The sequence below is a fragment of the Stenella coeruleoalba genome (assembly GCF_951394435.1).
Source record: "Stenella coeruleoalba genome assembly, chromosome: 16".
Lineage (NCBI taxonomy): Eukaryota > Metazoa > Chordata > Mammalia > Artiodactyla > Delphinidae > Stenella > Stenella coeruleoalba.
The window spans coordinates 48,026,563-48,049,423 of record NC_137162.1 but is presented as its reverse complement, the minus strand read 5'-3'; the positions used below and the strand labels follow the sequence as shown (position 1 = coordinate 48,049,423).

Below are 22,861 nucleotides of genomic sequence, written 5' to 3'. Positions count from 1 at the left end.
AAGCACCCTGACTAGCTTGTTCACCATTGTATCCCCATCACACAGCACTGCCTGTGCTAGTAGATATTTTCTTTATGAATGAATGAAGAATAAAGTACAGAGGACTTCCCTAGTGGTCCAGTGGGTAAGACTCCGTGCTTGCACTGTAGGGGGCATGGTTTCAGTCCCTGGTCGGGGAACTAAGATCCTGCATGCCCCTCAGCATGGCCAGAAAAACCAAAAAAACCAAAAAAACCCAGATCAGGCAGCCATTCAAGGTTCCCACTGTCTTTAAGGAGTAAAAGACTCAAGTTTGAGGAGGAAATAACTTGGCTTGTTTCAAATGATAAGAAAAGAATCACAAAGTTAAAAATGCATGCACATGAAGGTTTTGCAATCCATTGGATGTATTAAGAAATTATATTTGAACTTGGACACTGAGGGCTTGTAGTTAAAACTAGAACTCTATTGTGGTTAACTTAAACAATTAAGGGGGATATATTGGAAGTATACAGGAGTATGTCATAGTATGTAGGACAAGAGTGATGGGTTTCAGGGGGACTTGGAGCTAGGAGCTGAAAGGCTTTTTGGGTCCCAGGCACCATCTCTGTGGATCTGCCTTATTCACTCAGTCTAGACTTTCCCTGCTTCTCAACCTTACAGAAAGTAGATGGTTACTCTGTAGCTCCTGTTTTACTTTTCCTTTTAAGAGACCAGTTCCATTTCTAAGTTCCCAGCAAAGAGAATCTGATTGCCTAGGTTGAATTTGATTCAGTCAGCTGTGGCCTGGAGGACAGGGTCAAAAAGTAGGCAGTTCCCTGTCAGTCCAGTGGTTAGGACTCTGCACTTCCATTGTAGGGGGTATGGGAACTAAGTTCCCTCATGCTGCACTAAGTGGCCAAAAAAAAAAAGAAAAAAAAAGTACCAGTTGGAATATCTGAGCTTATTTCAGAGGGTGGGGGAACAGTTAAGGGGGTTATTTGTGGTCTGGTAGACACACACAGATATTCACTATCAAAGATATGTATGTTCACTAGCCTGGAGAAATGTATGTTATAGAATATTTAGTTTAAAAAAGTAGGTTATAAAACTTCATGTGTAATAGGATCCCATTTTAATAAAAGTGAATATAAAAGTATGTATATACACATTAAAAAATCTGGAAATACAGGGACTTCCCTGGTGGCGTAGTGGTTGAGAATCTGCCTGCCAATGCAGGGGACACAGGTTTGATTCCTGGTCTGGGAAGATCCCACATGCCGCGGAGCAACTAAGCCCATGCACCGCAACTACTGAGCCTGCTCTCTAGGGCCTGCAAGCCACAACTGCTGAGCCCACGTGCTGCAGCTACTGAAGCCTGCGCACCTAGAGCCCGGCTCCACAATAAGAGAAGCCGCTGCAATGAGAAGCCCATGCACCGCAACGAAGATTAGCCCCACATTCACCACAACTAGAGAAAGCCCGTGCGCAGCACGGACGACCCAACACAGCCAAAAATAATTAATTAATTAATTTAAAAAAATCTGGAAATACAGATACTAAAATGCTAGCACTGGCTATTTCTATATAGTAGTATTATGTGGTTTTTATTTTTTCTTTATACCTTTAGTTTGAATTTTATGCATGTATGGAGTCTGCATTTATTTTTTAAACCTTTTAGTATAAAAAACTTCAAACTGGGACTCCCTGGTGATGCAGTAGTTAAGAATCTGCCTGCCAATGCAGGGGACATGGGTTCGAGCCCTGGTCCAGGAGGATCCCACATGCTGTGGAGCAGTTAAGCCTGTGCACCACAAGTACTGAGCCTGTGCTCTAGAGCCCTTGAGCCACAACTACTGAGCCCACGTGCCACAACTACTGAAACTTGTGTGCCTAAAGCCCATGCTCCACAACAAGTGAAGCCACCGCAATGAGAAGCCTACGCACTGCAACGAAGAGTAGCCCCTGCTCGCCAAAACTAGAGAAAGCCTGAGCACAGCAACGAAGACCCAATGCAGCCAAAAATAAATAAATGTATAAATATATTTTTAAAAAACTTCAAACATATAGACAGAATAATATAATTAACTGAAGTACCCATTATCCATTTTATTGAAACTTGGGCAATCTTATCTTACCTATTACTTCTCTTTTACTGTCTAAATATTTTACAAAAAGTATATTTTATTTTATAATTTAAAAATTAAAGCAAATTTTTTTCCTTTAAAAAAGAGTAAATAATATTTGGAATATCTGGCTAACAATTAGAGAAAAAAATAAGAATTAAACTTATACTTTATATTTGTGCCAAAATAAATTACAGGTGTATTAGAAATTCAAATATTTTAAAAAAGGAACAATGAGCACTAGAAGAAAATATAAGTGAACTTATTTGGAGCCCAAAGACTAGTAGGCTAAATAAAATGCAGCAACAAAAAACTGCATTAAAAATCAACTAAAAATCACTATATACAAAATTAAAATGCAAGTGAAAAACCAGGAAAAAATTGCATTTTGTCAGAAAGTAATGCCAAAGGCAAAAGACAAATACTTGTAAGAATGGGCAATAGATATGAACAGGCAAGTCCCCAAAGAGGAAATTAAAGTGGCCAATAAATGTATGAAAAAAGTTACTCTTACTAGTAATGGGAGACAGACAAATAAAATAATAATCATAGCTGATTTTTCTGCTAAGAAATCAAAAGAGAAGATATGGGGAAATAGCCACTCTCCTAAACTATTGAAGATGTAAATTGGCAAACCTTTCTTTTTCTTTTCTGTTTTTCTAACTGAAGTATAACTGACTTACAGTGTATTAGTTTCAGGGGTAAAACCTTTCTTGAGGACAATTGACAATGCATATGAAAGCCTTAGAATTTGGAATACCTTTGGCCTAACAATTACAATTAATAGGAATTTATCATGGTTGTGCATAAAGATGTAGCTAAAAATATGTTATCACAGTACTGTTTATAATAGTGAAAAATAAGAAACATGCCCCAAAAGAGATGATTACTCTAATAATTTTTAAGATTTTGGTGTACCTGTGCAATGACATATTATGCAGTATTTTAAAATAATGTAGAATAATACTTAATGACATGTAAAAATATATTTGACATAAGTAAAAATCAAACAAATTGAGAACAACTAGATGGCCACTAAAATATTAACTGTGTTTATTCTGAGGTGTTGATTATAGCTGCCATTTATTTCTTTGCTTATCTGTGATGTCTAAGCATGTATTTGATAATAAGGCAAGAAAGCTATTTTAAAATAGTGATTGGTTTTAAGCAACAGCTTGGAATATATATGCTTTAGTTCTTTCTAATGATGCTCTGTCTATACAGATGTATTGACTTGTTTTAAAATTGTCCACAAAAAAAAAAAGCTGTCCAATGAAAGAAACTGAGGAAGCCGGTAGGGTGTTGTGAATTAGATTTATGGCCTGAAGTATGTGGGAAACTAAAAAGACAACTGTCATTAGAAAACTTAGTGCTAAGAGACCTCTTTTTGTTTTGATATAGTTTTAAAGTTGAATCTATTAATTTATAGTCTGATTATTTGGCAAGAAGGTCTGTGCTACTGTGGTTCAGAATTATTACTAAGGGAATTAAAAATAGGAGCAACTGAGTCTAAATGCTTTTTTTTGTTGTGGAAAAATTAGCTAAATAAGAAAACTAAGGGGACTTCCCTGGTGGCACAGTGGTTAAGACTCTGCACTCCCAATGCAGTGGGCCCAGGTTCGATACCTGATCAGGAAACTAGATTCCCACATGCATGCCACAACTAACAGTTTGCATGCCACAACTAAAGAGCTCTCAAGCCACAACTAAGGAGCCCATATGCCACAATTAAGGAGCCTGAGAGCCACAACTAAGGAAGCCCACCTGTTTCAACTAAGACCCAGTGCAACTAAATAATAAATAAATAAATGAATAAATATAAAAGGAAACTAAGGTGTTGAAAAATCAATGAGTAATATTGATTATGGCAGACGTCCATTTCTATGCCATTATTTTAAAAAATCTTTTCTGTAGATATCAAAATGAGAGTTTGCTACTTTGAAAAGCAGTTGGTTATGATAAATTATGACTGTTTAGGAGACCAAGTATTCTTTAGAAAAATTTTTGTTAAAATTATCTCTAGCATTCTTATCTTATTGCCTTAATACAACATTCATATTTTGCATCTTTATATCCAAATTCCTTAATGTGATGAAAGTTGTATTTAACTGATTTAATCAGGTCAATCTATTTAATCTGATTTTGAGCCTAGATTATTTCCTTTTTGGTAACTTTTTGTTTTTGTTTTGTTTAAGATTATATTTGGGAATTTAAATATCTTTTTGTTCAGCGCAATTGCATCCTGGAGAACCTAGAATTGCATACGACACCATGGTCATCCTGTGAGTGCCTGTTTGATGATGATATAAGGGCAATTACATTTAAAGCAAAATTTCAAAAAAACACACCGTCCTTTGTGAAGATGTCAGATTTAGCGACACACCTAGAGGATAAGCGTTCAGGTAAGACCTTTATTTATATAAGACATTGCTAGTTTGTTTTTTTAAATACATTTATTTATTAATTTTTGGCTGCGTTGGGTCTTCATTGCTGCACTCAGGCTTTCTCTAGTTGCGGAGAGCGGGGGCTGCTCTTTGTTGTGGTGCTCGGGCTTCTCATTGCAGTGGCTTCTCTTGTTGTGGAGCACGGGCTCTAGGCACACGAGCTTCAGTAATTGTGGCACATGGGCTCAGTAGTTGTGGCTCGTGGGCTCTGGAGCGCAGGCTCAGTAGTTGTGGCACACGGGCTTAGTTGCTCCGCAGCATGTGGGATCTTCCTGGACCAGGGCTTGAACCCATGTCCCCTGCACTGGCAGGAGGATTCTTAACCACTGTGTCACCAGGGAAGTCTGCTAGTTTTCATATAAGCAAAGAAGCTGCCATTTGTGGGGAAAATATGTAATTGAATATAAAAGTGAAATATAGATCTCTGTAAGTAGCTGAAACAGATACTGACATCTTCCTAACATTTTGCCTACAATCCTTTGAGGTTAATTTGTATTATTAGGGATTACCTAAAAATATTTTTTGCATGTAGTTAAAAGCAGCTTATCATTTAATAAGCCAGAAATAGAAAAATGACTCTAGCCAGAATCACTGTTGAGATAAACATTTTATCAAGTTACTAAGCTATCATCTATCACATGAGTGTTAAAAGTTAACATTGATACAGAATTTATGGAATTTACTTACTGCTTTGTATAATGTAATAACATACTTCCTGAACTCAAATATGTGTGTGTGAGTGTGAGTGTGTGTATAAATTTCATTCTCAGAAGCATACTACATGGAAGAATGCCTGATGAATTTTATACACACAGTCACACAATTTCCATGAACTAAATATAATTAATTTATTTTGAGCGCAGTAGTAAAAGGCATATGTTTTAGGTTCAGAATGCTATACACTTTGGAATGAAGAGAGAATAAAATAGTGAAAATAACTAGATAAACTGCTACAATTTTAGTGTGAAATACTTTACACTAAATTACATTCCTAACTACAGAAATGATGCTAGAAAGATGCTAACTCCTGGTTGAAGGTGTAACAAATTAAACAGGATTTAAAGCTATAGTTAAGCTTGCTAAATGCAAATGTCAGTGATTATCAGTTTGGGAAACTAATAGAAAGTTTTCCAGTGGCTACTATAGCAAATGTATTTATTTATTTTTAAATATTTATTTATTTATTTTTGGCTGCGTTGGGTCTTCGGGCTTTTCTGTAGTCAAGGCAAGCAGGGGTTACTCTTCGATGCGGTGTGCGGGCTTCTCATTGCTGTGGCTTCTCTTGTTGCGGAGCATGGGCTCTGGGTGCGTGGGCTTACTAGTTGTGGCTTGCGGGCTGTAAAGTGCAGGCTCAGTCGTTAGGACGCATGGGCCCAGTTGCTCCGCAGCATGTGGGATCTTCCCAGACCAGGGCTCGAACCTGTGTCCCCTGCATTGGCAGGCGGATTCCCAACCACGGCGCCACCAGGGAAGTCCATAGCAAATGTATTTAGAGGGCAAGTAAGGGTTGAAAAAACGGAGATGTATCTGCAGGTTTATTGTTACATAATTTAAGTGTTTTAATGAAGAAGAAAAATTTGGTCAAAAATTTTCCTCAGGGCTTCCCTGGTGGCACAGTGGTTGAGAGTCCGCCTGCCGATGCAGGGGACGCGGGTTCGTGCCCCCGTCTGGGAAGATCCCACATGCCGCGGAGCGGCTAGGCCCGTGAGCCATGGCCGCTGAGCCTGCGCGTCCTGAGCCTGTGCTCCGCAACGGGAGAGGTCACAACAGTGAGAGGCCCAAGTGCCGCTTAAAAAAAAAAAAAAAAAATTTTCCTCAGAATTTGTGTAAGATTACTATTTTTGGTGCTTTTATAGGTTGAGTTATCAAGAATAACTCAGGAACTTTGGATCTTGATACTGAATTTTAACTTTATTCTCCAGTCTGCATAAATAATTTTCTGAATTCTTATAGATGGTTTTAGATTTTGTTAAATGCTGAATGTGTTTTAAGTGGACTAAGATTATTTTGACAGTTTTGCTAGTGAAAAGAATCTGGTCCCAAATAAAATAAGTTGAAGCTCCTAAGAGATCACATGCTAAGATTCTCAACTATATTTCTTGGGCTTTTTTACTAGCATGCTATGCCCACTTATGGTTCATCCACAGAAATGTAAGAGTTGTGTCATATGCAGTTAATAGGATACTTCAGAGTTAGTGGTTTTCTTTTTTTTAATTAATTATTTATTTTTGGCTGCATTGGGTCTTCATTGCTGTGCGTGGGCTTTTCTCTAGTTGCGGAGAGCGGCGTCTACTCTTTGTTGTGGTGAGCGGTCTTCTCATTGTGGTGACTTCTCTTGTGAAGCACGGACTTTAGGCACGCAGGCTCAGTAGTTGTGGCTCACAGGCTCTAGAGCGCAGGCTCAGTAGTTGTGGCACACGTGCTTAGTTGCTCCGCGGCATGTGGAATCTTCCCGGACCAGGGCTTGAACCCGTGTCCCCTGCATTGGCAGGCACAAACCACTGTGTCACCAGGGAAGTCCAGAGTTAGTGCTTTTCAAATGTGATTCAGAGTGTCAGATTAAAAAAAAAATTTTTTTAACAGGGTTTTGGGGATGTAATTTTCACATAGGAAATTACCCTTTTTTAAAGCATGCACATTCATATTGGTGAGTTTTGACATGAAACCCATGCAACCGTCACCACAGTCATGAAACCGTCAGCTGTCTCTCTGTAATCTCTTCTGACTCCTCATCCCTGCCCCAGATCCTTCCAGGCAATCAATCTGCTTTCTGTCAGTAGAGATTACTTTGAATTCTCTATGGTTTTGTATACATGAACTCATGCAGTATGTACATTGTTTTGTTTGGCGTCTTTAACTTAGCAAATTCTTTGAGATGTATCTATGTGGTTGTGTGTATCAGTAGTACATATTATATGAATATACTGTGATTTGTTTATCTGTTCAGCTGTGGATGGGCATCTGGGTTGTTTCCAGTTCTTGGCTGTTATAAATAAAGCTTCTATAAACATTCAAGTATAAGGCATTATATGGACATAGTCTTTCTTTTTTCATGAATAAATACCTATGAACTGAGTCAATAGCTGGATTATATGGTAGGCATGTATTTAACTTTTAATGAAAGTGCCAAAAAATAAAAATAAACTGCCTAACTGTTTTCCAAAGTAGTTGTACCATTTTACATTTCCACCAGCAGTGTATGAGAGCTCTGTTTTTTCCACACCTACTTCAACACTTGGTATGGGCATTCTTTTTAATTTTGTTCATTCTAATAGGTGTGTAGTAATGGGTCATTGTGGTTTTAATTTGCATTTCCTTATTGACTGATGGTTTTGAACATCTTTTATGTACTTAATTGCCAACTCTATATCTTCTTTGATGAAGTGTCGATTGAAATCTTTTGCCTACCTAAAAAAATTGACTTGATTGTTTTATTGAATTTTGAGAGTTCTTTATGTTCTGGGTAAAAATTATTTTTCTTTCTTTTTTTTTTTTTTTTTTTTTTGGCTGTGCTGTGAAGTTTGCAGGATCTCAGTTCCCAGACCAGGGACTGAACCTTGGCCACAGCAGTGAAAGCCCAGAATCCTAACCACCAGGGAACTCCCTGAGTCAAAATTCTTTATCAACTATAAACTTTGCAAAAATGTTGCTTGTCTTTTGCTTGCCTCTGTTGTAGTCTTTTACTTGTCTTTTCATTATTTTACCCAGGTCTTTTGAAGAGCACAAGTTTTAAATTTTAATGAAGTCCAGTTTATCCATTTATTCTTGTATGAATTCTGCTTTTGGTGTCATTTCTAGGAAATCTTTGCCTAACCCAATGTCACAAAAATTTATCTCCTACGTGTTATTCTAAAAGTTTTAGAGTTTTAGGTTTTAAATTTGGGTTTATGATCTATTTTGAGTTAATTTTGTATATAACGTGAGGTATGGCTTGAAGTTGGGTTTTTTTGGTTTGTTTTTTGCTGTATGACTATCCAGTTGTTCAAGCACTAGTTGTTGAAAAGATTATTCCATTGAATTGCCTTTGCACCTTTGTCAAAATCAGTTGTCCACATGTATGGTCTATTTCTGGACTTTCTTCTGTTTTATTGATCTATTTGTCTATCTTTCCACCAATAGCACACTATTTTGATTACTGAAGTTTTATACTGATAAGTCTTGAAGTTAGGTATTGTTAGCCTTCCAACTTTGTTCTTTTCAAAGTTGTTTTGGCTGTTCTATAACCTTTGCATTTCCATGTGGATTTTAGAATCAGTTTGTCAATTTCTACAAAAAAAAGCCTACTGGGATTTTGATTGAGATTGTGTTGAAGCTATAGATCAATTTGGGGAAGAACTGAAGCATCTTAACACTGAGTTTGCCAATCCATGAACAAGATGTATCTCTCCATTTGTTTAGATCTTCTTTAATGTCTTAGCTGTGTTTTGTAGTTTTCAGAGTATAGGACTTTCACATTGTTTGCCAGACATATCCCTAGTTTCTATTTTTATGCTATTATAAATGGTATTTTTAAGAATTTCAGTTTTAATTGTTTATTGGTAATATGTAGAAATACAGTTGATTTTCATATATTGACCTTGTATTTTGTAACTTTGCTACACCCACTAAGCTCAATAGCAACTCTTTGGTGGATTTGGATTTTCTACATAGATGGTCATTTTATTTGTGTTAAGACAGTTTTACTTCTTTCTTTCCAGTCTGGATGCCTTTTATTTATTTTTCTTTCCTCGTTACACTTGATAGCTCCTCTAATACAATATTGAAAAAAAGTTGTAAGAGCAAGCATTTTTACCTTGTTTCTGATCTTAGGGAGAAAGCATTTATTCTTTCATTAGTAAGTATGATATTGGCTGTATGTTTTTCATAGATGCCTTTATCAGGTTGATGAAGTTCCCTTTTATTCCTAGTTTTCTGGAAAAAAAATTGTTTTTTAATTCTTTTTTTTTAAATTTATTTTTGGCTGTGTTGGGTCTTTGTTGCTGTTTGCAGGCTTTCTCTAGTTGTGGCGAGCAGGGGCTACTCTTCGTTGCAGTGCACGGGCTTCTCATTGTGGTGGCTTCTCTTGCTGTGGAGCACGGACACTAGGCACGCGGGCTTCAGTAGTTGTGGCACGTGGGCTCAGTAGTTGTGGTGTATGCGGCATGTGGGATCTTCCCAGACCAGGGCTTGAACTCGTGTCCCCTGCATTGGCAGGAGGATTCTTAACCACTGTGCCACCAGGGAAGTCCTGAAAAAAATTTTTTTTAAATCAGAAATGGATGTTAGAATTTTTCAAATGCTTTTTCGCCATCAATTGAGATGATCATAGTTTTTTCCCAATCTTTTAATATAATTAATTACATTGACTGATTTTTGCATATTAAACCAACTTTGCATTTCTGGGTTTTTTGTTTTTTTGGCCGCGCCATGCATGGCTTGTGAGATCTTAGTTCCTTGACCAGGGATAGAACCTGGGCCCTTGGCAGTGAAAGCACGGAGACCTAACCGCTGGACTGCCAGGGAATTCCCACTAACACCTGTTAATAAGAATTTTTATGTCTGTGTTGTCTGCAGTTTTCTTTTCTTGTAGTAACTGTAACCGAGTCCAAGCTTACTTTGCTCACCGCCTGACAGGCCAGTAAATCGGGAGATGAGGTGTTGAGGCAAGGAATACGACTTTATTTGGAAAGCCAGCAGACCATGAAGATGGTGGACTAGGGTCCCCAAAAGACCATCTCATCGGGGTCTGGATGCCAGTTTCTTTTCTAGAGTCAGAGAGGGAAGTAAAGTAAAAAGGCAAACTAGAGAGGGAGGAAGTAAAGTAAAAAGATCCATCAGTCTTGCAAAACATCTCCTGGAATGGCCAGCCTCAGTGAGGGGATGTGTTAATTTATTCTTTCTTGCAGCCATTCACAGGTGGGCAGGGTTCCCTGAGGCAGGCCATTATGTATGATTATAATAACAAAAGCAACGGAAAGCAAAGGTTAAAGTCAAAGAAACAGATCCAACATGGAGTCCCATTTAGCTCTTCCCTATTACATATCTTTTTCTGGTTCTGGTGTTAGAGCAATGCTCATAGAATGAGTTGGTATGTAGTTTTTCCTCTTCAGTTTTCTGGAAGAGTTTGTTTAGAATTAGATTGATTTCTTCTGTACATGTTTGTTAGAACTCAGGGAAGCCATCTGGGCCTGAAGTTTTCTTTATTGGAAGGTTTAACTACAAATTAATTTTATTTAATAGATATAGGACTATTCTGGTTATCTGTTCTTCTTGAGTGAGCTTTGGTAGTTTGTATCTTTCAAGAAATCTGTTCATTTCATCTAGGTTGTTGGCACAATAACAGCAACAACAATTTATTGGCATAAAGTTATAATATTCTCTTATTATCCTTTTTGATATATCTAGAATCTGTAGTAATATTGGTAACGGGGAAGAGGTAAATCGGACTCAACGTTGGATCTGTTTGACTTTAACCTTTGCTTTTCGTTGCTTTTGGTATTATAATCATACATAATGGCCTGCCTCAGGGAACCCTGCCCACCTGTGAACGGCTGCAAGAAAGAAGAAACTAACACATCCCCTCACCAAGGCTTGGTCAGTTCCAGGAGATGTTTTGCAAGACTGATGGCCCTTTTACTTTACTTCCTCACCACCTCTCCCTCTCTGATTGTATAAAAGAAACTGGCATCCAGACCCAGAAAAGATGGTTTTTCAGAGACACTATTCTGCCATCTTCTTGGTCTGCCGGCTTTCCGAATAAAGTTGTATTCCTTGCCTCAACTCCTGGCCTCTGATTCATTGGCCTGTCTGGTGGTGAACAGAGCAAGCTTGGACTTGTAACAGTATTACCTGATATTGCTGATTTGTGTCCTCTCTCTTTTTTTTTACTGATCATTTTCGCTAGAGTTTTACCAATTTTATTAATATTTTCAAATAACTACCTTTTATATTCATTAATTTTTCTCTGTTTTTCTATTTTCTATTCCATTGATTTCTTGTCTGGTCTTTATTTTTCCTTTCTTCTGCTTTCTTAGGTTTCACTTTTTTACCTTTCTTAAGGTGGAAATTGAGGTTGTTGATATGAGACTTTTTTTTTTCCAATGTAGGAGTTTAGTGCCATAAATTTTCCTCCAAGTACAGCTTCTAAGTTCTCTATCCAGTGCCCTATGGATTACAAGATTTTCCACTCTAGCTGGTGGGAAAATACACTACTCCCAGCTCTGTACAAGCTTCAGTGATTGTTCCCAGTAATCCTTTTCCTTGGTTCTTTCCTTGGCCTCTGGTCACATATATTGGTTAATACTCAGTTGAATTCTCCAAGGGGTGGACCCTCTGCATTTCTCCAGAGTTCTCCCTCTGCACTTCTCCAGAGTTCTCTCTCTTTGTAGCTCTCATCTTTCTAGTACTCTACCCTGAGAACTCCAGCCATACTAGCCTTCCAGACTCAAAGCTCTGTCTCCTCTCAACTCAGGGAAACCACCAGTCTCTGCCTGGGTACCCTTTCCTGCACCACAGCCAGGAAACTCTCTTTGTAAGCTGGGACAGTCACCAGGCTTACATCTTTTGCTTCTCATCCGTTAGGGATCACTGTCCTTTGTTGTCTGATATCTAATGTCTTGAGAATTGTTGTGTCATACATTTTGTTTGGTTTTTAGTTGTTTCAGGTGTCTGAACTATTTTTATACACAACACTTTTGACATCAAATGTATGGGGTTTTTTTGTTTGTTTTTTTGTTTTTGTTTTTTTTCACACCAACAGGCATTTCTCTAACTCTGAACAGCAACTCGGTGTCCTACAGTTCAATTTTGATGCTACCTGCCTGGAGTTAGTATCAGACTCCACAGGTTTAAGAGCTCAGTCCCACAGGACTGTCCTCACTTCAGATGCCAGTCTCAAGTATTAGGTACCCCGGGTACCCTTCTGTCTGACTTGGCTACAAAGTTGGGAGTTCCCACAGCCCTCCCCACTTTCAGGCTCAGTAATTTGCTAGAACTACTCACAGAACTCAGGAACTCTCTTTATTTACATACCAGTTTATTATAAAGGATACAACTCAGGAACAGCCAAATGGAAGAGATACATAGGGCAAGGTATGGGGGAAGGGGCATGGAGCGTCCATGCCCTCTCTGGTGCACCAACCTCCCAGCATCTCAGTGTGTTCATCAATCCAGAAGCTCCTTGAACCCTGTTTAAGGTTTTTAATCAAGGTCTCATCGTGTAGGCGTTATCGATTAAATCATTGCCTATTGGTGATTAGCTCAATCTCCAGCCCCTTTCCCCTCTGCAGAGGTCAGTGGGTGGGGCTGAAAGTTCTAACCATCTAATCTGCCTTGGTCCTTCTGGTGACCAGCCCCCATCCTGAAGCTACCGATGGGCCCCAGTCACCAGTCATCTCATTAGCAAAGAAAGATACTCTTATCACTCTGGGAGATTTCCAAGAGTTTTTGGAGCTGTGTGCTAGGAACTAAGGACAAAGACCGAATATTTACTTTTTATTGTATCACAAGGTAGGAGCATAAATCCAGTCGCTTACTCTACCTTGGCCAAATGCCAGGTTAAAATTTTACAAGTTGTGTTGATTCAGGTATGTGTGTTTGAATATTTTCCAAGATGTGATTATAGGTTAGCATTATTACATTATGAAACTAAGCTAAGGAGACTGCAAGTAGAAAACAAAAACAACAGCCTCTCAAAAAATCCACCTTTTAATTGAATACAGAGACTTATTCTCAGATAAGAACTCCATATACCCACTTCTACATGGAAACATTTATTGATACTGTGGTCGGGAACTAAGATCCCTCAAGCTGCATGGTACAGCCAAAAATAAAAATAAAAGGAAGAAAGGAAGGAAGGGAGGAGGGGAGGGAAGAGGGGAGGAAGGAGGGAAGGGAGGAGGGGAGGAAGGAAGGAAGTATCCTGCCAACAGCAGAATATCAGTGCCCAGCAGGCCATGAACCCCTTGAAAGCTGTATCCACATTCATCATGAACTTTTAGTTCTTTTCAAGAGTTGTGTAAATTTACAAAATGTTAGCAATTATATTAACATTCTTCTAAAATTATTGGGACTTCCCTGGTGGTCCAGTGATTAAGAATCCGCCTTCCAATGCAGGGGACGAGGGTTTGATCCCTGGTCAGGGAACTAAGATCCCACATGCCGTGGGGCAGCTAAGCCCACGCACTGCAAGTACTGAGCCTGCACACTCTGGATCCCACACGCCACAACTAGAGAGAAGCCCACGTGCTGCAACGAAGAGCCCATGCACCGCAACGAAAGAACCTGCATGCCACAACGAAGATCCCACGTGCCGCAACTAAGACCCAACGCAGCCACATAAATAAATATTAAAAAACCAAAAAACATAGGTGAGCTATGCTTTAATAAAAATAAAATTACTGAGTTATTTCATTAAATAATTTCTTAGTGATTCATCATGTCTATGGAAAGGTGTGATGAAGAGTCTGCTATAGTTTATTAGGTATGCTGACCGCTACACACCCTTGTAATTTGTGTAGAGATATATGACATGATTGGAAGAGATGATGAAACTATCTTCAGGCACTAAAAGACTGAAGCAAACTGAAGGGTTTAAGAATAGGAAAGTCGCTATTAATGAGACCCCTGCAGAGATTACCAGGAAAGGGAACAGGATACTGAATAATGAGTTCTTGACCTGGAGTGTGCTCAAAGGATGAAGAGGAACAAATTCAAAGCCTTAAAAAAGCCTTTAAACTGAACATGGAGAGGAAAAGAGAAGGTTGCTCAGATAAACTCATCAATCTCACTAGTATACAGTATGGCAAAGATAAATTAGAAAAAAAGAATGTCTGGCAGTTAAGAGATACTCAGTATTTGTTGAATGGGTGAGTGCATGAGCCAGTGAGAAGTGAATGAACATGCTTGAGGTGCCTGGTGAGTCACACAGAAAATATTTAGTACGTGAGGACCCTCAGGGCTCACGTGGTGGCTATGTAACCAACACCCAGAGTGTGGATGATGATGGGTGGGAAACTGAAAAAAAAAGTTTAAAAAGACGGTAAGCTAGTGGTGTATTATTTTTGGACAAAGTAGAGAATAGAAGAATTACTGACCTCCTATTTGACTTTTGATGATGATTAATTAAAAGAAAAGAAGAGATGGCATGTTAGTTTCAAGTGTTTAGAGGGATTTCTTCTAAAAAAGATTAAACTGATTTTTCATGATTCCAGAGGACAGGGAGGAAGAAGACATCCACCTTTTCAGCCAAATTAGCCAAAAATATCTTTACTCTAAGTTGCAAGCAGATCACCCCTTACACTCTAGAGTAAATACGCAAGTCCTACGTGAGTGAGACTGTCTAGGAAAAGAGTAGAGAAGACCAAGAACAAGACCTCGGTGTATCCTTTACTATAAATAACTGTGAATCAACTGTATAATTAGCCATGTTTGTAAATTAAATTATGGTTTTGGCTCCTAATTTGTGATATTTCTTTGTGTTTGTCTTTTACAGGAGTGATTCTAATCAAAGCCCAGATTTTAGAGCTAGTGTTTCCCATTACAGCATCTCTGAAGATAGCTCTAAATGCTCACAGTTCTCTGAAGATTATTTTTTCTTCTCTTCCCAATATTATATATACTGGCTGTGCAAAATGTGGATTGGAACTAGAAACAGATGAGAACAAGATCTACAGACAATGTTTTAGCTGCTTGCCGTTTACCATGAAGAAAAAATACTATAGGTAAGGCAACTAAACAAGCCAGCGGGATGGAAAACGTTTAATATTATAGGACTGGAAGTGACCAAAAAATTACATATATCAACTCTTTCTAATGAGAACTAACTAGAGCTAATCCAAGAGAATAAATTGTTCCTCCTGAGTGATAAATAGCTATTTATGAAAGCAGAAATTGCCCAGTAATCATAACAGGAATTTTTCAAAAGCAGTAATTGGGGGATTTTATTGTCTTTAAGCAGCTATACTGAAGAAAACTTTTACTTGGTTTACATTTTTAACCAAATTCTAAATGGCTCATAAGAAACTCATTTCCCCACCTTAACATATTATTGGAATTTAAAGGTTAAAAGTAATTATATGATCTAACCTCTGAGTTGTGGAAGCTAGTAAGGTGTTTAACCTTTCTGTATCTCAGTTTCCCCAACTTCATATTAGAAATTAAGGATAGCAGACTAGCACTCAGTGTTTTATTCTCTTTTCTATGTCTAAATACTGCAATATCTAAAAACCGTATGCAAATATATTCAGCATGTTATCATGGAATACTTTAAGAAAATTTACAGAAGCTTAGTCCATAAGCTTTATTTCCCTTTACATATATTTATGTTTGTTATAAATAAGTAAATGAACTTTGCTCTTACTTTGAAAGTTGCTTGGCTGGAAAAGAAAATTGGATTCAGATGCGTGGTCCCCTCCCTTCGCCTCCCCCCAGTCCATTCTCCACAGCTGACAGAGTGACCACTCCCTTCCTTTAAAACCTTTCCAGAGTTTCCCATCACACTCGCCTCTGCCGGCTCATCTGCTGTACTCCTTGCCTTGCTCACAGGGCTGCAGCTGTACCGTCTTCTTTCAGTTCTTTAGACACTCTGACTTTTTCCTCCTTAGGGCTTTCTCACATGCTCTTTTCTCTGCCTGACTCCACGAGGCTGGCTCCTTCGTGTCTTAGTTCAGTGGCCGTTCATCAGAGAGGCCTTCTTAGTCACCTCCTTTGTTCTCTGTTAGAGTGCCGTGTGTGTGTGTGTGTGTGTGTGTGTGTGTGTGTGTGTGTACCTGGAGTCGTTTACTTGCACATTGTCTTCTAAAAGACATCGTTACTGAGATATAATTCACATCCCATCAGATTAAGCCATCTAAAATGTACGATTCCATGGCTTTAGTAGATTCACAGGCTTGTGCAACTGTCACCACAATCAATTTTAGGTCATTTTCATCTCCCTCTCCCCCAAAGCCCCACACCCATAGCAGTCACTTATTCTCCCCTCCCACCAACCCATAGCACCCGCGAGTCGAATTTCTGGCTCTATAGGTATGCTTATTTTGGACCTTTCATATAAATAATCATACAGTGTGCAGTCCTTTGTGACGGAACTTTTTCTTAACCTGTTTCAAGTTTCATCCATGTTGTAGCATGTATCAGTACTTCATTTTTTTTATTGCCACGTAATATGGATATGCCACATTTTATTTATCCATTCATCAACTGATGGATATTTGGATTATCCCCACTTTTTGGCTATTGTAAATAACACTGCTCCGAACATTCATGTACAAATTTTCGTGTGGACATGCTTTCATTTCTCTTGGATGTATACTCAGGAGTAGCATTGCTAGGTTGTATGGTAACTTTCTGTTCCTTTTGAGGAACTGCCAAACTGTTTTCCAAAGCTGCTGCACAATTTTACTTGCAGTCTCACCGGCAATGTATGAGGGTTGCAGTTTCTCCATGTCCTTGTCAACACTTTTTATTATCTGTTTTTCTTTTTGTCACTTGTGCTTTTCAAGCAACATAAAGAAACATCATATCTAAGAAAAGTATCATTCCTAACCCAAGATCAGGGAGGTTTACTCCTATATTTTCTTCTAAGAATTTTATAGCCTTAGCTCTTATGTATAGGTCCATGATCTATTTTGAGTGAATTTCTGTATGTGGTATAAGCAAGGGGCCCAGCTTCATTCTTTCACATGTGGATATTCAGTTGTCCCAGTACAGTTGGTTGAAAAGACTATTCTATCCCCATTGAATCATCTTGCCACCATTGTTGAAAAGCTTATTGTCTTTCTATCCTATTAAACTCTTAAGTTCCTTGAGTGAGGGAACCAGGTCTGTCTTATTCACTAGTGTATGCCCAGTGCTTAGCACACTGCATGGTACAAGGTATCGAGTATGTATTTGTTGAAATAAAGAATGGAGGAAGAAAGATAGCCTGGGGAAAGAGTATAGAGTGTAAAAGAGGAAAGAAACTAGAATCATCATGTGGATAAAGGGGGAAGTAAGTTTTTAGAGGGAAAATCAGTAGTCATGTTTTAGCTGTTACACTAAATTCCCCTATACTAGTGAGTCTTTCTAAATTCTGTTCTCAGTTTATTTTTCCCCCCCTCTGGGTATATGTATTTAATTCAAGCTTTATAATTTAGATTCAGCATGAATCACAATAAATGGATCATCAGCAGAGTTACTAATAGAAAAATTATCATTGCCATTGCCAGAAACATAGATTTTAATTCCTGTACAATCATTACCAATTTTATCTCCAGAAATAACATCACAATATGTACCAGCAGGAAGACCAGTTTGCAAAGTTGAAGATAATGCCCAATCATCATTGTTAAAGACAGTGAATCCTCTGTTTCCTCTTCCAAAAGTTACTTGGTTGCTACCATTGTGTTTGTAAAAGGTTGGCCCTCAACTACATTACGGAACACAACCATGTTCCTCATTTGACGCCATTGATGTTCACAGACCCAGTCATTGCCACAAGTAGTATCTTGATTTCAATTTATTTTTTAATACTTTATTTTTAAAAGACGTATATCCCTGTCTTTAAAAGTACTTAGATAGAATAATATTACCCATATTGTTTTGTTCATATTGTTTGTTCCTTAGAGTGTATCATGGCATTCCTCTCCTAATAGCACTTATAAATCTTCCTCATTCATTTTAACAGTCACATAATATTCCATTGCATGAGGTACTGAAAACTATTTACCTAGTTCCTTGTTTATTGACATGCAAAACAGTTTGTTTTTAATGAGAAAGAATCCAGTAGAAAAAAATAACTTGAAATTGATTGTGAAATACATGATTATCATCTTTATTTTATTTCTAGAAATAACTTACACAGCAGTGTAAAATAATGTCTTCTTACATTAGTATCTGAAAATTTAAAATGAATATGGAATAAATAAAATTTATTAGTTTATCACTTGAAACTCTTTTTTTTTAAAAAAGCCCTTCTTTTATTTCTGGGATGTTCCAGGACATCCTAGAGTTGTTTTAGTAATTTAAATTAACCCTGCATAAAAACCCAGTGATTTTTGAAATTATATTGCATTTAAACATTTCTTTAATTGAAAATCTTTTTGAGGGTCCTGTGCTGTTTACTCTTTTGTAGGCCAGCTTTAATGACCATCGTTGATGGAATATATAAGGTTTGCGTCCATGTAGGATCAAAGCTGATAGAGAAGATTCTTCTCAACATTTCTCCTGACTGGCTCAACAGAGTTATAGGTAAGATATCAACACGCCATCAAGAGGTTGTTCTTGGTGAAACTATTCATTTCAGGAGTGTAGATAGTATATTGGAACAGAAAGAACACTACACTGTAAATTAAGAGGGTTTTTTTGTCAGTATATAAGCTTAAGTGAAACACAAGACTATACACACTACTATATATAAAATAGATAATCAACAAGGACCTACCTGGTGTCCAACACCAGGACCTTAGTTTTATAATAGTTAAGTAAATGAATGTGCGACACTATATAAACATATAAAGATGGTCCAGTGTCAGTGGTGTGGATATGTAGGATCTTCAGCTCTGATGATAGGTCTAGTCAGTGGCTAACAACAAAGCGAAGATGACCCATTTGTCACATGCTCAAACTCCATCCTTTTCTCATTAGTCTTAGACTCTCTAAGCAGTTGAGTTAATCTGGTTCAATTGATTGCTCTGTCTGTTAATAGTGGATTATTTTTTCTGCTTTCATTTTTGCTTGAATGCTGAACATTGCATATAGAACAATACAGACTGAGGTAAATAGTATTTGTACCTGAAGTGGGCATGCCTGTTTTCCTAGACCTTTACTGGGAGTTGGGGGTGGGCAGAGTAGTTAATCTTGTCAGACCATGAGTCGGATTTGAGTTTTTTTTTGTTCTGGTTACCTTCCGGTCACCACTGGCCTCCAGTTATCTAGCATTATGTATGCTCATGGTGGGGAGTGGTTCTCCAGAGAGTTTTCCCTAATATTCCTGCTTCACCAGTCAGCTTTAACCCTTCACTCTGTACCTGGGCCTCAGAGAGAGCTTCTCTTCATGTGCTTATACCTCCCCAGGCTGTACAACCTCTATTCGTTGTCATTTGGTGCATCCCAGCCTGGAGGGAAGGGCAGGAGTGATTCTCTTTGATTCTGGTCCAGCCTTAGTCTTCCACAGGCTCTGCGTGTCTGGGTCTTGGATGTGGTGCTTTCTCAGTGACCCTGCCCCTCCTGCCAAGTCAGCCACGCTCTGCCTCGTGTCCTTGGTGGGTATCTTTGTGTGGTCCTGCCCCTCTCTCAGCAGCAGGGCACCGCTAATGGTCTTGATCCAGGGTGGTTTTCTGCCCTTCCCCCAGGGATAGAGGGATTTTCCTTTCACCTTTCCTCCATCTTCATCCTCACCATCTGTGTCTTGGGGCAGTAGGACTTGAGGTCTTCCTCCAGCAGTTTAAGGCTTTTGTTCCTTAAGGGAGCCATCCTGAGTGGTGTTTTGTGCTTTTCCTCCTGGCAGCTTCTCCCCTTTCCCAGGCCTTCACCATAGCTGGAAGCTTTCTCTGATGTCTTGCCCTGCATCCAGCCTTGTGAGTACCTGGTGAAGATGAGAAGAGCACGTGCCCCCTTGTCTTTGACGCTGGTACACGCTTGGCTTTTAGCAGTTCATTGAAACTTGAAGCACATTCTTCATTCTTGCTTGTTTGGTGGACTGTCTTCTTTCTGAGCTCGGCCCCAGGTAAACCCGTGCTCCTGTCCCGTCTCTCCTTACACTGCAGTCTTCTTGGCAGCCGTACAACCTTGGCTCACTTATAGGTCCAAGAAGATTGTGATTTTGTAGTTTATTCAGCTTTTTCTAATAATTGTTAGGGTAGGAGACACACTCTTCCCAGTATTCTACTTCCTAATCGGAAGTCTCTGTTTTTTAAATTCACTTTCTTTATTAATTTTCATTCTTTCCACTGTTTTCATGCCTTTTCTCATTGCTCTTCGTTTATTTTCCGTCTTGTCTTTTCATCTTTTGCACAATGGCAGTTAGTCTTCATTTCTCAGAGAAGCGTCGTTCTCATATACAGTATAGCCCTGTGTTTTGCCCAGTCCTGAGACAATTAAAGTCCTCCTTCTTGGCATTAATTAAATCGTATCCATAAGTGAAGATGTGGGCACCGTTATAAAGTGTTCATCAGATCATTCAGGTTATCACTAACCTTGATTTTGTTTTTAGCTTATTAAAGTGAAAATTCAAAAATTTTAAGTGTTGTACAGAATTCTCACACCTCCAGGAATATGTCATGGGCCCTCCAGGAGTCTGTAGACTCAATCCAAGAAAGGCTGGTGGTGTTGGTCAGGGAACCAGTAGAGTCTGAGCATAGTCAGTGGTGCCTTGTCTGTCTAGTGTTGAGCAACTTGCTAATGACTTAATTGGATGTCCTCAAAAAATGAGAGGAAGCATATAGGACAAATGCAGAATACAATGACATATCCACCTATAATCTTAGTATTTGTATATATTATCAAGATTTGATATTAAGTAACCAACTTAGAGTCCTGTTATATGAACAATAAATATGTGTATATGTAACTGTGATAAGAGCTATAGACTAGATAAATATAAGAGTACTTTTCTGATATGGGCATGCCCTTTTTGTTTCAGCCTTAATTTAGGAAAAGATTAATCTCAGTTCTTCCCTCAATTGTTTGAAGAAGCCAGGGGCTGTACCATAACAGGAAACACCATCAGTCTGAACAGTGCATTACTTGTGCCTTCTCTCCAGATCAGCAGGAATTGTGCCTCATCATTCTAGAGTAACCTGTGACTAGAAAGAGAGGGGGTAGAAAGAGACATTTACAGTGGGTTTGGGACTTGAGAAACCAAGGGAAACAATGAACCCTTCAATGTGAGCATGTCCACACTCCGGGAAGGGATGCTAAGAGCCCTTCATGTTTCCTCTTCCTCAGCCCCTCCCTCAGACGTCACCTACAACCTGGTCGCCGCAGACCTGCTCCATGCCTTGCTGGCGGGCAGTGGGGCACCTTGTGTCCTGAAGGTGCAGAGCCTCTTTGTGTTAGATGAAAACAGCTACCCGCTACAACAGGATTTCTCCCTCCTGGATTTTTATCCTGACGACAGGAAGCACGGGTCCCATGCCCTTCTCTGAGACCAGAGGAAGAAACTGCAGGCACTTAAAGGAAGAGCACTGAAATGATTTGTCTTTTGAAATGAATGACAGGGCTTTTGCTCAGGGTTTTAAAATAAGTATATTTTTTAAAGAGAGTTGTGTTAAAGATATTAATTAAAACTTTTCTTTCCCTGAGAAAATTCTTTGAGGTTTTTGTTTTTTGGTCTTTCCCTTTCTTGCTTCTAAAAAATGATCTAGCAATGAAGGCAACACGCAGCATTTCATCAGGATGAAAGGCTCTCTCCATTTAGTCCCTGCTCCATTCCAGGCACTCTCCTAAGTACTAGGACGCGGACCTGAGGCGTTTCCGCAGGAATTGCTTTTCTGCTATGGTCACAAACTCTAAGTGCTTTCCTTACACCTACATTAATAAACCATAGACATGACATGATTTCCTTGATTATAACTATACATGACTATGGATTAGTTCATATAAGCCTACGTTTAGACAAGTTCCAGACGAGCATGTCTTTCGATAAAGAGGCATTGAAAATGTAGGAAACATGGTCATGTTTCAACTCTTTATCAGGGGAGGCAGAGAGTCACATTGTTCATTTCTAGGATTTGAGTGCCTCACTGAATTTGCTTGCCAGCAGACACTTTGCAGTTGGTTCTCTCATTACGACTGTAGCAGCAGCTCGTAGAGAAGGGTAGTCACCAATGAGGAAATAGGGAGCGGTACTTAACCTGGAAGTTTGGAGGATTACTAGATTAATCATATTGTTTGAACATAACTAAATCCATGATAAAATGAACAAGTTTATTTTACTAGGTGTGTTTTTAAAAATTCTTTTGGTTCATTGAAATTGTTTTCTCTAATTCAGGCTTTTTTTGTTTTTAACTTGGCTTCCCTAAAAATGAACCTCAGGAGTTTTGTGATTCTCCTCAAAACCATATACAACAATGATTGTATGAGAGTGCACACACACAAAAGTACCTTTTTCTGCGGAGAAGGGTCTGTAGTTCCCAACAAAATCTTTTTATATAGTATATGACAATTTCTTGTCATGGGAGATCAGGCTCCTGCCTGATCTCTTCCACTCCACAACTCCCTCCAAATGGTAACTCCTCTCTCCATCCTGGTATCTCTGATTCACTTCACTCCGTGCTCAGATAAGCTCAGATAGCAGGTCAGCAAATTGTCTGCATAATCAGATACTAGACAAGCTAAGGAATTGTCCTTATTTGCATACGTGTATAGTACAATGTA

At 38.8% G+C, this 22,861-nt stretch overlaps 1 protein-coding gene across 10 annotated transcripts in view; it reads left to right on the top strand.

Annotated features, from left to right (window-relative positions):
* SHLD2 (shieldin complex subunit 2) overlaps nucleotides 1-21,879 on the top strand; it is a 162,358-nt gene extending 140,479 nt beyond the window's left edge. For 9 of the 10 annotated variants that reach the window (XM_079900383.1, XM_079900378.1, XM_079900379.1 and 6 more), the window contains 4 exons: nucleotides 4,280-4,486; nucleotides 15,000-15,228; nucleotides 18,618-18,733; nucleotides 21,431-21,879. In XM_079900383.1, the coding sequence (XP_079756509.1) occupies nucleotides 4,280-4,486; nucleotides 15,000-15,228; nucleotides 18,618-18,733; nucleotides 21,431-21,630 (752 nt within the window). In that variant the 3' untranslated portion in view covers nucleotides 21,631-21,879. Of the gene's footprint in view, nucleotides 1-4,279; nucleotides 4,487-14,999; nucleotides 15,229-18,617; nucleotides 18,734-19,991; nucleotides 20,893-21,430 lie in introns of those variants that run through there. The other variant, XM_079900375.1, reaches the window with a different exon arrangement.
* The last annotated feature ends 982 nt before the right edge of the window (nucleotides 21,880-22,861 follow it).